The sequence below is a fragment of the Haliaeetus albicilla genome, chromosome 22 (assembly GCF_947461875.1).
Source record: "Haliaeetus albicilla chromosome 22, bHalAlb1.1, whole genome shotgun sequence".
Classification (NCBI taxonomy): domain Eukaryota; kingdom Metazoa; phylum Chordata; class Aves; order Accipitriformes; family Accipitridae; genus Haliaeetus; species Haliaeetus albicilla.
This window is the reverse complement of record NC_091504.1, coordinates 21,859,840-21,876,305: the sequence shown is the minus strand read 5'-3', so window position 1 is coordinate 21,876,305 and position 16,466 is coordinate 21,859,840. Positions and strand designations below refer to the sequence as shown.

The window sequence follows — 16,466 nt, the reverse complement described above, 5'->3', positions numbered from 1 at the left end:
AATCATTTTTATGTATATGTATACTAGTCTGATTAATATGCAATTAGTTACTCTATAGCACCTGTTTGTGCTACAGCTGTGGTATGCACGCTAGGTGGAACTATCCCCCACGCATCTAGCGCTGCAATAAAGAATGCCTGCTTTCTAAAACTCCAAAAAGAGTCTTAGAGAGTTTCTTTGAGTGGCTTTTTGGTATCAGCATAGCATGAAGGAGAGCAGCTCTCAGGACTCGGACCTCTGGGGAGCAGCACTGCATGGCAGAGACACGGCAGAGTTTGGGGTCTTAAGAGCGTGATGATAAAAGATGCCTTATTAGCCTTCCTGGCAACCCATTCAAAAAACCAATGCCTTCCAAAAAGGGCAAGAGGTGTTAAAAATAGCTCGTCAGCAGGTGGTCTGCAGAGCTTCCAAAAAGGTTAAAAAGGTATTAACATTTCTCCATTAGAAACGTCTCTCTCCTCCTGACTGCTGATAAGGCCGAAGCTCTGGCTGCCATGCTGTGCATCACCCTGCAGGGAGGAGGAGATGTCACAGGAGGAAGCTTGGCTCCTTGCCCTTTGGTACTTTCCCTGCTCTACACCCCCCTGGCATTACAGTTCATTAACAGCATGCCTTGGCAATTAGCCAGCAGAGCATCAGGTCCCTTCTGCCCCTCCAAAGATGCTGCAGCATCCATCACCCCAGCCACTAACAGCCGGAGCTACTGCAGGCACCAGCCTGACATGCAGTGGCAGGCAAGCATGAGCATTCCCATTTTTCCCTGCACACCTTCTCAGCCGGCTGCATCAGAAAACATCCCTGATGCACATGGGGAGCACAAAGATAATAAAAATTTTAAAAGGTGCCAAAAAGCAGCTCTGGCTGAGTATCTTTGCTACACTGTGCACAATTTATTTAAAAACAAAAACAAAAACCAAACCAAACATTAGTCAAATACAGCTACTTTATGTCAACTGAGGTCTTAAAATACATTCCTACTCAATTTTGAAGCTCAGAATGACTTTGTTTAGTCAAAATAAAACCTGAACTTAAACTGTAGCTCTGTTAGGAGGGAGGAAAAACTTAACTATAAGGTAGGTGGAAAAGAACTGTTGTCTGACCTCATATGCTTAAATGAAACAATTATTATAAGTTACAAGGAAGTACACTGTTAGTACTTTTTGTTAGTTTATCTTTCAAAATAACAATGTTTCACTTCATGACAAAATGAAAGCTAGAGCTGGAGGAATGTTTATAATCCCCACGGGAAGCATTACAGCTCTCCAACACACACACATACAGATGTTCACTCTGCTGCGAGTTAACAGCTTCCCAAATAACTGACACGGGATCAAAAGTAGGGTATCTGTTAACTCTAAAACAGTGCAACGTGTCCAGACATATAGATCTCTCCTACAGCATCTAAAGAAAATAATAAAAGGAAAAAACTAAAACACTCTGTCCCCTCACATTGTGACAAGGGGTAGACCGTACAACACAAACTGCTGCAGGAATCTTAACTCCCCTACGATACTACACTGGAAGGATGCAAGTCTGTCACTCAAAAGCAGCAAGCAATTTCAGGGAATTTTCTCTTTCATATATAATTTTATTTCTGGTTATAGAAACAAATGCTAAGAGGAGAAGCAACATTTCCCAACCACATACATCAAATTAAGGTAACAGAACAGAACAGTTAAAATAAATGAAAAAAAATAGTAGAAATTTAAAACTTTGTTATAGCTTTAAAATATTAACGTTCTTGATACATTAGAAATCACATTCAGATCTCAAATTACTTAAAAAATGTATGGCTCCATATTAAAAAAAAAAAAACAAACCCACTGTATCCCATTTGATGTGGAAATGCAGGTCCTGCTCCTCAGATGCTCGTATTTGCTGTCTCCCCTGGTGAGCAGCAGCCTCCTCAGCACGACCAGGACACTCTCCCACCCCTCGTGGGTGCCACAGTCTGCCTGTGCAGTTAAGCATCTCACAGGAGCAGTGCTGCAACATGGCCAGATAAAGATGAACTTCACATCCATTGCCCCAGATGGAGCTTTCTTCCCCCTTGGGATACACACCTGCTTTTTAAAAAGCACTGATAACAAAAACAAGTCACAAAAAAATACTTTTGATATCAGCTGTAAAAAAAAAACCCCACAAACCCCAAAACATCTGGCTGGAGGTGTCTTGTACAGGCAACACCAGGAACTGAAATGCAAGCATGGCTTTAGTTACCCGATCCGTTCCCATCTTTAAGTGCCAAATCTAGGTGAAAGGGGGAAGGCTCCCCCAGATCTCCATTGCAAAACACTTCTGTTAAGCCAGTGAAGTATTTCAGGTCCTCGTCTCACTGCAGCTTTCCCCTAAGGACTCAGTGGGAATGCAGATCTGCAGAACAGGGGGAGATTCAGATTTTTCTGATTTTTTTTTTTAAAGTAAATATTCAGAGTTGGATCTGAATTTCCAGCTTTACCATCCATTGTTCACATACATCTTCTGATTTATCTCTAAACAGCTTTTAACAGTCCTTTGGATAACAGTCCTTTGGATAGCTACAGACTCTTAAATGCTCTTTTTGGCTACACAGAGGCTGGCTGGCAGGCTGGACAAGGCCAGTCTCATTGCAGTACAAATGGCATGTCCAGAACCCAAGACAATATACAGTCTTGTAAGATTTTTGTATTTTAAAGCCATTCCATTTTCTGTAGCAGTATATTTGAATGAGGGGGTTTTTTTTTTGGTGTCGTCCCGTCGTGTGTCTCCCCCCCCCCCCCCCCCCCCCATTTTCTTTCCCATTAAAGCAAAAAGATCTTACAAACAATACTCCGATTCCTTCTGCTTCAAGCCCATTTGGCAGGGGTGGGGGTGCAGGTGGGGGGGTGGAGAGAGATAAAGCCAGTTTAGGTTTACAGTAATTAATTTGCTACAGAGCCAACTTGCCTACTTAGCAGCCCGTCCACCTCCAAAGAGTGGCATATAAATCAGCAGAACATTAGGATGTTCTGCACCAGACTTTTAGCAGCAAGGCAGTGAAACAGAAGGAAATCTCGCTTTTTCTGCTCCATTTAAATCTCATTTGTCTTCAGCAAACAGACATTTCTCCTCAATGCTGCTGTTCGCTTTAAGGAAGGCTCTGTTTCAGACTGCTTTAAGTGAAACCGAGGTGGGGTAGAAGCAGGGCTGAAACGTCTAAATCACAGCAAAGGTGCATTGCTTAACTCAGTGGCAGACACTAAGCAGTAACCAAATACTAGGGGAAGTCTGGTTTTCACATGGGCTGTTTTCTCCTGAGGAGGAAAGCTGTTTCCTTTCACTGCTCCTATTCTGGTTACTATTCTTACCACCAATCCTGTCCTCCCTTAAGTATCAAAGCCCGATCACCAGACAGTAAGTACTGTGGTGAAGCGTTCACTCAGGTCCTTACAGAGAAAGGAATTTCTATTTCTGGAAAAGCAATTAGGATTAGTAAGCCAAGTATCTCACCTGCTTTTAAGAATAATTCTCAAAAGGCCCAAGTAGGTCAAAACACACACTTCTGTGAATTTAGTAATCCTTGTGGAGTTAAACCATGACTGAAATTTGGCCAGTTAGGTAAAATTTACTCCCTGTGAATGGGAACACTGTAATAACTCTCATGCATTTGTTTTTAAGGGGATATACACACACACCTCATGTCCCATGAAAAATTAGAAGCATTGTAAAAGGAGAAAAATCTCACCACAGAGGAAGAGAAACTATTTCATAGTGCCTCAGTGTTAGCTTAGCCACCTGACAGACAGACAGGGAGGAATTCCTCAACCTTACAGCACCCTCATGGACCCTCCCATTAATTTCCTCTGTTAGAAATAAGGTCCCATTACTTACAGAGCAGAATCTGTAAAGAACTCCCCGATACCGCATCTAGAGATAATTCAAGACAAGAAAGGATTCCAGCTTTCATTAGTGCCATTTGGGGGATTTTTTTTTTTGCCAAAAAAGCAGCAAGGACTGGGGTTGCTAAAAGCATGACGAAGCCAGAAGCAAGGCTCCTATACAAGGAAGATGCAAGTACCAAGTCATCTCTTCTGCTCTGCAAGAAGAATGAAAGCAATCACTGAAGTAAAGCTGCTTCTACCGGCTGCTCGCATTTGTTACAAAAATAGGTACATCATTCTTTTAGAATCAGTGCCTGGTGCAGGAATTTACCAACATACTGTATAAAAGTCTGTGTAAAGTACCATTTAAGAGAAAGAAATAGTCATGGACCATTTATATATCTATATTGACACACACACACCTCACCCACACACACATTAATAAATATAAGTTTTATGTTTACACAGATCTAATTTAATATTCTCTGAAAAAAATATTTAAAGGGTTTCTTCCTTAGCTGCCACCCATGAATTGTCAATGTTTTTTTTCTATCTTGAGAGCAAAGGGGTAGACTTGGCACAACTACCCTCAGGCTCTGAAACTTAAAGTGACACGTAAGGAGAGGACCAGCCGTACATTCTGAAGGATTTTAATTCAGTGTTGGTAAATTGAAAAGGTATCAAAAGAATTTTCTGAACATATAAATACAAAGGTTAAAAGTTGATTAAAAATTTGGAATTTAAATATAGTGCTCCAACAAAACCAAGTATTTTTCAACATGTCTTGCTCAGGCCAAAGTAAAATGCTCACTGCTGTATTACTGCCCCATGAAAGACATCGTAACAGAGAAAGCCCACCACCACAGCTAGGTATTTTCCACTGCTGATTATTATATATGCATATATCCACACACATGTACACAAACACAGGCGTTGTCCTGTAAATAACCCACCTAGCAGAGAGAGATGCTGATCTAACTCATCACAGCCAAAGAGCTGCTAGGCAGCCAGAGAGAGGGGCTCCAGCATGAAGTCTCAGCTACATTTTTATTAGGTGCAGATCAAAATGCAAGAAGGTATCACTTCCCAATCCCATCAATTCCAGCAATCCAGATGACCTTGTAGTGTAACTGTTTTCTGCAGCACAGCTGGCTCCATTGTAAGCTACACTTTATCACAGTAGTGTATGCTATAGTAGTAGCAGCTTTGGCATAATTTTTCACCCAGAAGGAAACAAAAAGTTATATGACTGAACAATCTGTTGTATAACTGCGACCTAACACACAGATTTTCACCAGATGCAGACCTTCAAGCAATGGCATTAAATTAGGAGCTGGATTAAAGGACTCTGGAGTTGAAAGAAACAACTACAAATAGAGGGGAAAAACTGTGATGGGGAGCAGAAACAGGAGCTGCCCAAGAGACTGGCTGGCAAGGGAAGACAAATCATTTGCTGCAGGATGGCATCTGCAAACTCAAAAGCTCAGTGTGCAGCAAGGGCAAAATTATGAAGCTACTCATGTTCCTTTAGAGGTTCATGTTCCTTTAGAGGTTCATTCTTAATGCCCTAGTCCAACTTATTAGCAGCAGGACTGAAAAACCTGGAAGATTTTGCATCAGGGTAGAAACTCAAGGCAAGTTCCACATTGGATTGAAACTATCATTTGATAAGGTAAAGCACAGATATTTTTAAAAGTGATCAGGATCCTTCAGTGCTGCCTCCTGTTCAAAAAAGCTCCAAGACCCAAGCTGGCACTCTTCCTTGGAAGAGAGGGACAAGATGGTTGCATATGTACAAATGCAATCCAGAGTATTTCTAGTTCACTCTGCAACTCTTGTTTCTTACACTTGTCTTCCAGCAACAGACCAAAGAGGTACTGGGCTGTACTTGCAAAAGTGTAGCTAGCAGGCTGAGGCAAGTGATTCTTCTTCCACTCCATCTAGCATTTCTCAGATCAGATCTGTAGTACTGTGCCTAGTTTTGGGCTCCCCAGTACAAGACAGACAGGGACCTTCTGCAGCTATTCAACCTGATGCCCGGGGGGCTTGAGCATGTGATATAAGAGGGACTGAGACAACCAGGTTGGTTCAGCCTTAAGAAAAGGAAGCAAATGGGGAAAACCTTACTGGTGTCTTCAACTACCTATTTGGAAGATGCAGAGAAGGCAGAGCTAGGCTCTTCTCAGAGGTGCAATGTGATAGGACAAGAGACAACACATGCAGCTGCATGGGAAATTCTTCTCAGATAGCCAAGAAAAAGTTTTTACTGCATGGGTGGTCAGAGTAGAACAGGGACCAGAGTCATGGAACCTCTATCTCTGGAGACATTCAAACCTCAGCTGGACAATGTCACAGCAACGTGATCTAGTTGGACCTGCTCTCAACAGGAGCTTATAGCAGAAACCTCCAAAGGTTTCTACCAAACCCAAGTTATTCTATATTTCTACACAGCTACAACTGGCCAAAGGCAGAGACAACAAAAAGACATCTGATCTTCCCTAATACTGCAGTTTTATGATCTCTGTTTATCAGAGTCATAAACTATAATTTATAAGTCAGAGTTTAAACCTCAGAAGCAAGGATGGAACAACCAACCAGTTGGAATTTAATCCTTAGATGCAATAAGCTTGAAGAAACAGCATTTGATCCTCTATGGAAAGGTACAGAACTGTTGCCAGATTAAATCCTTGTCATCCAAGATCCCCAAACCTAGGTAGAGCAGGAAAACGTTTCTCCTTTCACCCTACATTTTGACATTCATTTACATGCTAGCATGCATCAGAGTGATACCAAATACCTCACTGGGAAACCCCCTTGTCAACAGAGATGAAAAGCTCCAACACCAATTTAACATCCCCAGTGGTCAGTGAAAAGTGTCCCACACCACACTGTATGAAAGCTCAGGTCAGATGCTCTCACTTGCTTAGATATAGGTCCCTAACCTTCTGTGCTTCAATTTTTATTTTACTGCTGGCACGTCCCTACTGAAAAAGGGGAAAAAATGCAGAAGTTAACTCTGAATGATAGTTCTAAGTCAGTACACAAGACAGATGTCTAAAACATGCAAACGAAGTTTACTCCCCCAAAACTTGAAGCCAGACTGTGACACTGATTGCAGAAGCACTGTAAAGGCTTCAGCTGTTATTTAACTATTTCTTACCTCTTACAAAGCTTTAACATGTCTCTGAAAACACACTCCTGAACGAGCTGTGCCCAAGAGTAACACGTCTAAAACACAGCATGAAAATTAAATACAGGGTGACCAAATTGACCTCTCAACCTGCTCTGGAACAACATGTATCCCACAGGTATTTTCATCCTTGAGTCCCTGGGCAGAGCTTAACGAAAGGTGCTGTTCCTGCCAGTGGATAAAAACGACTAGATATGCTACAGGGGACAGTGTTAATGGTATGGGGGAGGGAGGAATATGGGAAGAAAAAGGAGTTGAAAAGAATATATGAGCTAATCATGAACTTCAATTTTGTGCTCAGCACTGTGTTGTGTTATCATTAAATCAGATTAAATTGATCTCACTGTAAAAAGCTTCCTGTATCACAAGAGCCAAGGTCAAGACAAAACAATAACTAAGCAATTCCAGTGCAAGAGAATCAAGAAGAACTGCATTCAGCTTTTGCAAATGGAGGCAAAAATTGCTATAAACTGACCACAATCAAAGTTAGCCTTTGTCATTGCCCAAGCTAAAAAAAAAACCAACTACAAAGAACAACAGGGAATGGTGAAAAGTGAATTCACACATTAACAACTCTGTTTTAAAGTCTAAGTTATAGCAGGTTAAATATTCAACATGCCTTGACCTTTGTTATACAGACAGCAGAAGATGCAGTGAAGCCTCCTACTCCTCTCCCCCTCAAACCTCCCTCAGTTAATATAATTGAGGACATGAGATGCAACTTTTTACACAATAAAGACAAGTTAGACGATTAACTTAAAATAATCTGAGTACTGTGTATAACCATTAAGGTAAACATTTTCTTTCTAGTTGAAGACTTAATTCTACCCTCACATTAATTTTCATTCCTCTGCAATGCTCAAAACTGAAAGCCTGGGGAATCAGGAATGATATGTAAAGAGTGGTGCTGTCTTCCAGACAGAGCAGTGTGTTGAAAGAATTAATCTGGAGGCCTGAAACAAGATGTCACCATCTCATGTGTTCCAGATGAGGACTACATTTTTTCCACAGCTCTCAACCGGATTTAGTAAGGACTGTTATTTTACCTTGTATCAGGCAACGATATAGGCAACGTATAGGCAAACCTACAAAAAAAAAAATTTCAAGTGGCATGGCTGCTTCCTACAGTAGCAAGGAGATGCAGCAGACAAAGCAAAAATCCTCTGATAGGATGAACTAACAAATTCCAGACACTTCAAGCAGAATAGGTGAACAGATCAAAGATATTTGCTTATCCTCAACTCACATTTTAACCAGCAGGCATTGTGAGCCACAAACAGAAGAGTGAGAAAGTGTTATTCTGTTCCAAATACATACGAGGCAGATCTATACCTGCAACCTGAGGAAGGACTTTCAAGAGGTATCTATAAAGCAGCACCTGGTGTATGAAAACACTGTTGTTCAGCTGATGTATTTCTTTGGTGCTGGGCTAGTTTACAGAAGCTTAGGGCCTAGCTGTCTAGACTTTCCAAGAGAAAAGAAGCAGTAAAGAAAAATCCACGAAACTTTGGCAGCCTTACATCCTGAACAGTATTCTGTTGGTCGCTCATCTTGCGCTGACTCACCCAAAGTACTGGAAACCTAAAGGCTCCTCTGCTTCAGGGAAGCTCCCTAGCCTCAGGGCTGTTTGAGGCATGCCTGTATCTAAACCAGCAGTCATCTGAAAGTAATGATTAATCACAGATAAACTATGCTGCACTCTCACTTGTGCATTCTTCCTTGAAGTCCATTATATTGATTTCTGGCTTTGAAAAGGCTACAGAAAACAGAGCTAATCTGTGTGCTTTTCCGCTATGCCACACCTAGCCTTCCTAGCAGGAAAAGTGAGAGCTGGCAGCTGGCCTGCTTCAATTACTTTGTGGCCTGTAACAATCCTCCTTCACAAAATCATTTCAAAGTACTAAAATCCAATCTAATAACTTGTCACTAAAGGCACACACCCAAATTATGAAAGCCTAGCTGTAGATAAATGAACTGTCCTGAATATTTTGTGTGCCTCTAACTGCAGAAAGTAACTGCAGATCACGAGACCAAGAAATTCTTTCCTTCTTTTGGAATTATTTCTCACAAAACAATTGGCTTGAGAATAAAACATGGCTGGGTTTTGTTCAAGCAGTGGGACTTGGCTATTGAATAGGATTTGGCAAAGAGAAAGGAAACCTAGAAGGGAACAAATGATGCCAGCTGTTACCTTGCGGATTTCCTCCCCCTCCCCACATTCCAGCAGACATTGAACGGTTGTGTCTTGCCCCCTAATCCCTGTGGACATACTGACAGTATCATTTACTGCACACTGGGGAAATCTTTTTGCAACATGTTTATGCAGTGGGCTTGCCTCTCTGCTCTGCAATAGCATTTTCAGACTGCATGAGACAGCAACATGACAATAAATCAGTACAGATAGGGGGATAACCTACCAAAGGTATATCCCATCCCTCTTAAGTCTCTTTTGCCATTACCAAAGCCATTTTCTAATTTATAAGATCTCTGCTGTGCTGCCAGAAGACACATTAGCCAAGGGGATTGCAAACAGGCATAAAACCAAAGGGGTTAGCTGGAGGCTATGCAGGAGTTGATTCCTTTGCCAGTCACAGGGCATCACATACACCCACTGTTCCACATGGCTGAAGTGACTCAAATCTGCTTTACTTGTAAGACATATTTGTACTACACGAAGAGAGCATGGAATAGAGTTTGAGTAAAAGCCTCCTACTGGCCAACCCAAATGGTCCTCAAGGGAGGAGAGACGGGAGAGGGAGCCAGGCAATGAAAGGAAACCTCCAAATTCCTTTTGGAAAAACCTGTTTAAGACATCCAGTGATTTCTGCCACATGGAAAACAATAGGCCTCTTTTGCCTTGGTCTCTTACACCCTTACAGAATTTGTAATAAACACTGTATGAACTCTGCTGCCTCTCACCCCAGCTCTCAACTTCCCTCTCAGAAGAATGACGCAGGAGCTTTGCTGTTAGCCATGGTAGAGGGTCACTGACAGACTCCTACCCAGCCCTGGCCTCCTGACCATCATCCATCTAGTTGAGGACCATGCTACCAGCAGGAGGTGAAAGCAGACTGTTTTAGTGCAGAAGACCAACCAGTATTTTCTCAAGTTCAGAGACAGTGGCAATGTCTTCGCCTACAGTGCTATTTTGAACAAAACCTGGTGCTCCAGCACAGGATGTGATCAAATGCACACAGAACCTTTTGGAGACACCCTTCCCCATGTGATCCTCAGTCATCAAGATACTTTGGCTGTTGTCCAGAGCAAGCGATGAATAATTGTAAGAAATCATTGAAGGTACAAAACCCTTTGTTTTTAATATCTTTACAGGAACCAAATTAATACAGTTCCTCTGTCATCTTATTCTCCCTCAGAGGGAACGGAGAGAAATTGCATCTGGAAATCCAGGTGGCTGAGCCCTGTAACTCTTCCTCCTGAATCCCCACATAAATAAACATTTGTTCATGTTCAGAATTTTTCTGTTTTAAAAAACAAAATCATTTGCCTTTTTCTTTAAGCTTGGTACCATGTTTCTTTAATGTTGTTGTGAGATACTGCACCCATCTTTCAGCATCTGATTGCCTTAGGTGGCCTTTTAAAAATGGTCCTATGGTTCAAAGCTCTGAGAAGCACAGTATTAAGGCATAGAAAATAAGGAGTTTTCTTTCCAGGGAGCAGACTGTATTTGTGTTACATTCCTTTAGATGCTGAACTGCAAATTCCATCCCCTTGGAGCCAAAAGGGGAAAAGACAGTTAAAAATATCCCAGCAGTCATACAATCAGTTGTCTGTATTGTTTTTGAATCTTTTTAAAAAAACAAAAAGGAAAAAAATATCCCATAGGTAAAGACAGAACAGACTTCCAGATATGGGTTCTTGGGAGGGGTTTTCCATTCTTTTTGGCACCTTGTGATTCTAACAGCTGTTGTCCTCCCATTTAAAAATCTGACTTTAAAAAGAGCTCTTTATCCGCTATGTTTTGAGCTGTTACAGTTGTGATTTGTTTTCTTTGAAAGCTGCTTTAGGGCTCCTGCCATCCCATGCCCACCCCGCATCACTCCAGCTCCTCCCACCGGTTCTTCATTCACTGGTTGCCTGTCCTTGTGGCATTGTAGACGTGATGACTCCAGTTTGGGCTGGGACTGCTCCGCTGGACTCTTCTATCCGGGGTCTTTTGACTTCAGGCTCACTGGAAGAGGCTGCTGCTGTCTCTTCGGTCCCTGTCTCACATACCCGGCTGACTACAACAGGAGTGGACGAGCTGGCCTGGGCTGCAAGAAGCTGCAATGGATTTGTAAGAGCTGGGAAGTAGGACAAGAGAGAGAAAGAGAATTAATGTGATAAAGTAGCACAAATGTTTGCTGTTCCAGAAGGCAAGAAAACAAAACACCACAGTCAAATGCAATAGCTGGCACATATTCAAGTGTTGTTTTCAAGTCCATTTTGAAAGGCTTGCTAGCCTTGCGTCTCCCTCTCCACCCAGTATCTCAGCTTTGTGCAAGTTTACCAAACTGGTAATAATCCCTTTCATAGAACTTCCTTCTTCCTATCTGTTGTCAAACAAGGCATTGCCAGCTAAGCATTCATCTCCAGAAGAAGACGATCAATCCCCTGTTAAAATTACAACACACGTCCTCTTTGAGAGGCATGTTTTCTGGCCACTTACAATCAGAACTTTCTGCAAGCTACGACATCTGTGTCCTGTGCCTTCAATTTAGAGGGCTCCCTTTAGCCCTGCTTGCACAGTAAGAACAGCCAGTCTGTTGGGAAACTAGATTAGAATCCAAATATTGAGTATACTAACATCTCACTTGTAAAAGGGGCAGGAGAGAGCTTACCCCAGACAACCAAATGCATTCCCGTCAGAACTGGGATCAGAGCGTAGGAATTTCTGGCTCCCAATCTTGTATTCCAGTACTGACAAAAGATCTCACACTCCCATTAATAAAAGTGGTGAGAAAAAAAGATGATTTAAGTAGCAACCCTCCGTAAAAATGTCTACAATTCCTAGTTCCAGACAGAGAATGTGCTTACACACGGGCTTTGGCACACAACACTGCTTGGAAAACAAAACACATGCAGCTTTTGGACTCTGCATCAATCGGAGAGGCAGCCAAAGGGGACTCAGGAGACAGCACATCCTCTGCCCTCCAGACTGATTTGCAAAGGATGGAATGACAGAACATTAGTGGTGTGTTCACTGCTAAGTGCATCAAAAAAGAAGCCCTAGGATAAATAAACAAAGCAAACAGAACAAAGGCCCTCAAAGCCCAGCAACTTCTACCAAGGCATGGGAAGGAGGCTGTAGAGTATCAAGAGGATGAAGGAAAAACCATAGGGTAAGGATGAGGGCAGTCACCAATTACATTTCAGCAACTTAAGAGAACCTAAACCATGCAGCTGAAGAGAAGTTAACTCCATACAGGCAAGAGTCAAGAGACTCAGACTGTTTTGTGAAGCAGAAAATTCACTACCACTTACAAAAACTCAGGAGGCAACTGGAATACTTTCCAGTTTGATGAGAGAGCTAGAAAAATTTTGGTGAGATTAGAATATTTTAACATAAAGGTGTTAAATAAGAAAACCTGTCTGATTCTACATTAGACAAACACTACTGCTGGGTAGCAGCAACTCCACCTATCTGATCTATTTAATATTTTAATAGCCTAGTTGCATAAAAACCTTATCACTATCATTTTTTCATTGCTCCAATAAGATTCCTGCAATTGAAGTGCAAGCCAGGTGATACTGAGAATAGATGTGGCAGAAAATTCTGTAGAAACATTCCTACCTTCATGAAAGCCGTCAAAATCCCACCAGTGCCCTTCATTTCAAACTCCCCATAAGCACCAGCCTGGGACAGCAGAGGTGCTTAGTATCTCATTAAAAGGGCTGTAAGAAACCTGGATATTACCATTCCCAGTCATCACCCTTAACTGAACAAAACCTACAGTGCTGAGCAAGCAATAAGAGCAGGCTGCCAAGACATAGCTAGTATGGGATTTTAAAGATCAGGCTTGACAGATAACTAGAACACATCTTGTATATAAAAAAAGTCCTACATTCATTCACCTGATGGAATAGATCTTACTTCTTTCAGACTCTAAGACCTTAAGATGGGAAAGCATGTTATTTTCTTAATACTCTATGGAGTCATATTTCATAAAATCTAAAAAGCACCATGGAAATTTTATTATTTGGCATGCTGAAAGCAAAGCCTGTTTGTCAGAAGAAAACAAATGAAAACAGGCTCTACAGAAGAATCACTAACGCTTTCAACAAGTAACCCTCAAAAGGTAGAGAGTGTAAGTAGAAATAAATGCACAGCCAAGGACAAAGGAAAGACACTGGACTTTTCAGAAGCAATGTTAGATAGCAAAACTTTTCCACTAGGGAAAGGGAACAAAGGTGGACAGAAGGATATCTACCACTGACACACACAGCCTCAGAAGCTGAAGAACTGGAATACCTTTGAGTTGGACACATGGAATAACTTGATATATACTAAGAAGAGAAAACCCTTACGGCTTTACAACCTAACTGCTAAGCTCAGAGAGCAATCAAAAAACCAGAAAGCAATGGAAACAAAGCCTACCGTAAGCGCTGCCAGTGATGCTGTTGGTGGGGATGGCATGCTTCCCGTTCTGAGTGACTGCCCGCACAGGGAGCTGATGCTGTCCAATGGTCACTGGAGCTGCCTGCTGAAGGATCGTGACTGTCTGTCCTGGAACACCCTGTGCCATTTGACTGGCGACTGTCTGAATAACACGGCTGGCTGTAGGTATTGTGGCAAATGCAATCGTTGGCTTTTCATCCATGCCTGCTTAAGAGTAGAACAGACAACAATCATTTACTACCCTGGCTTAGGAGCAAGCTTTATTCTCATTAACATTTTAGCAGTGATACATACCCCCAGGCTTACAGAGGTGAAATACCGCAGCACCACAGAAAGTCAGGGATGAGTATTTGAAAACACTAAAATATTCTCTATTGCACCTATACTCTCTCAATATTAAGAATATTTTTCTTATAGCGTAAGCCACTCAGCCCCACCCCCCAAAAAAATCAAGATTATAAACTTGACCCTTTGTCCTAAAAAGGCATCATCTCCCTTATGTCCATATCACAGCTATAATGTGCCAGCAGTCACTGCAAATCTCATAGCTTACTTTGTAATTACAGTCAAATTGGCCTTATTCTCAATACCACACAGCAGGAGAAGGCATTAAGATATTAAACAATGCCTGGAGCCCAAAGTCTGCAACAGCTTGCTGTCAGGCCTGCACATAGGTTGATTTACAAGGAGGTCTTCCCACAACTGCAAGCTTTTGCCAGCTATAGAAGTATAGGCAGAAACCAGGAGAGAGGAGGAGAAAAAAAATTAAAAGGAGGGCTGAGTTCCTGGATAGAGATAACTGTTTGAGAGCACTCAACCACTTATCTCACTTCCCAGGAGAAGTAAGGGGTCAATTCAGCAGGTATGCAACAGATACAGGACAGCCTCCTGCTGGGCATGCAGGAAAGGAGAGCCACTCTTCCAGGGACTCTGTGGGTCTCAAAGCAGAGAAGGCAGGCAGGAAGCAGAAATTCATTAGTCCTGTAGGAGGAGAAGACTTCTCCCATTTTAACATTAGTAGACAACAAGAGTGGAGTTAGATAGGACATAAGCATTGAGCTGAGACCTGCAGGCAGGCTGATGAGAAGTGGGGAGAGAAAAGGCAAGGAAAGCAGGGAGATTAGGAAGGTAAATGGAGCAACCAGGAAAAACAAAGGGAAGGTAGAGACTAGAAAAGGATATGAGTGGGAATAAGAGAGGGACAAGTAGAGAAAAAACAAGTGACAGCAAGAACTGGTGAATGAAAGAAGGGAGCAGGTGACAGACAGGCAGCTGCAACTGTTAGCGCTTCAGGAACATCTATGGGATTCAGACAGGAATCTCTAGAGAATGCAAGTGAAACTCAAGCAGGATAACCAGACCTGAACTAAAAATGCCAGTGGTCCTGCTATTGCAGTAGGGGGAGATCTTTGTAATTTTTTTCTTTCCCTTAGAGAAGAACCATTGCCCCACTGCCCACATAAAAGCAATCAGAGTAACTAGTCTTGCTGCTGGTACAACACACATCTATCTTGTAGCACTAAGCCCTTCTGAAATGGCAAGCAGACAAGGTGTTGTCTAGATCACAGGAAGAGAACATTTAACTCACTAAATCCCCCAAGGCTGGAATTTCCAGCTTAGGAAAAGACAGGCCTTTGTTGTAACTGGTTTTTGAAGATTGCTTTAATGGGGCACTGCCTGCACTTCCAGAAGCACATGCTTTCCTCTAGGAATCCAGGCCTGCAGAAAAGAAGGGCTCAGTCGTTTATTTACAGGGCCATCCTGAAGCAGAGTTTCAGCCTTTCCCAGGCCATGTCTTTTGGCTAGAAAAAGCACACATTTCCATAGTACGTCCAGCTGACCAATACACAGGCATGGTATTGTTATTGGGGATAACATACATATTTAAAGCACTGCATGTTTTTTCAGCCTCCAAAGTCTGTTAGATTTGTTCCCCACAGGAGACAAGGGAACACAGTTGTCCTGCTCACTGGTGGAGACAAATGGATGAGCTTATTTGGTTTAAGAGAAACATCTTTTATTAAGGGCTAAGAACACAGTGAGTGAAACAGTTTGACCACCCACCCCCTCAAGCCTGCTCAAGACTTATTAGCAAAGTAGCAAGGGAGGTGAAAAGTTACCTCGGTGGTCACCAGCTAAGTCCAACACTGCTCCTGCAGCTTCATGAGCTCCTCCTGCTGTGCCCTGATTTGTGAGGATGTATCCATTTGCAGAGTTTGCAGAGGAGGTCACAACTCGGACCATTGTAACAGTGGGAGCTTGTTGAACTACGTGAATTGCATGGCACGAAGGCTGTTGAGAAGTCACTATTGATGCTGGCATATACGCGACTGGTTTTGCCACCAGGGTAGATGGTCGGGGAGGAACAGCCATTATCACTGGCTGGGCACTGACTGGAGATCCTAAAGAGAAGAGAGAAGCATACATTAATAGGAGAGGCAAAAAGGCCTCCATTCATTTCACCTATGCACTTCGAATCTGCAATACTCAGTCCTTCAGCACTGGCAAGAGTTCCGGTAGGGAACAAAAAATAAGGCTTCAAAAATACCACCTTCAATCTTCTCTTTCCTAACTTACAAAAACCTTACTTGCCATCCGAGCACATTTCTGTGAACAAAAGCCACAATAAGCAAAAAAAAAAAAAAAAAAAAGCTTTACCTAACAAGCTTTGCCTTCCAACTTCACCAGGAACACATCACACCAGTTACAGCACAGCTGACAAGCAGATACTTATCAGGGCTTAACTTACCAAGGCCCTGGCCACAGCACCACAGAGCTCTGCATAGCCAAGCCAATCTTATCCAGAAGTAAATTAGTGTGA

At 42.3% G+C, this 16,466-nt stretch overlaps 1 protein-coding gene across 2 annotated transcripts in view; it reads right to left on the bottom strand.

Moving 5' to 3' along the window:
- Window positions 1-1,557: 1,557 nt before the first annotated feature.
- FOXK1 (forkhead box K1) overlaps window positions 1,558-16,466 on the bottom strand; it is a 58,010-nt gene continuing 43,101 nt past the window's right edge. Inside the window, exons 7-9 of one of the 2 annotated variants that reach the window (XM_069810310.1) lie at window positions 15,766-16,047; window positions 13,625-13,852; window positions 1,558-11,330 (exon numbers count right to left, since the gene is read on the bottom strand). In XM_069810310.1, coding sequence (XP_069666411.1) covers window positions 11,110-11,330; window positions 13,625-13,852; window positions 15,766-16,047 — 731 coding nt within the window. In that variant the 3' untranslated portion in view covers window positions 1,558-11,109. The remainder of the gene's footprint in view (window positions 11,331-13,624; window positions 13,853-15,765; window positions 16,048-16,466) is intronic. The other variant, XM_069810311.1, reaches the window with a different exon arrangement.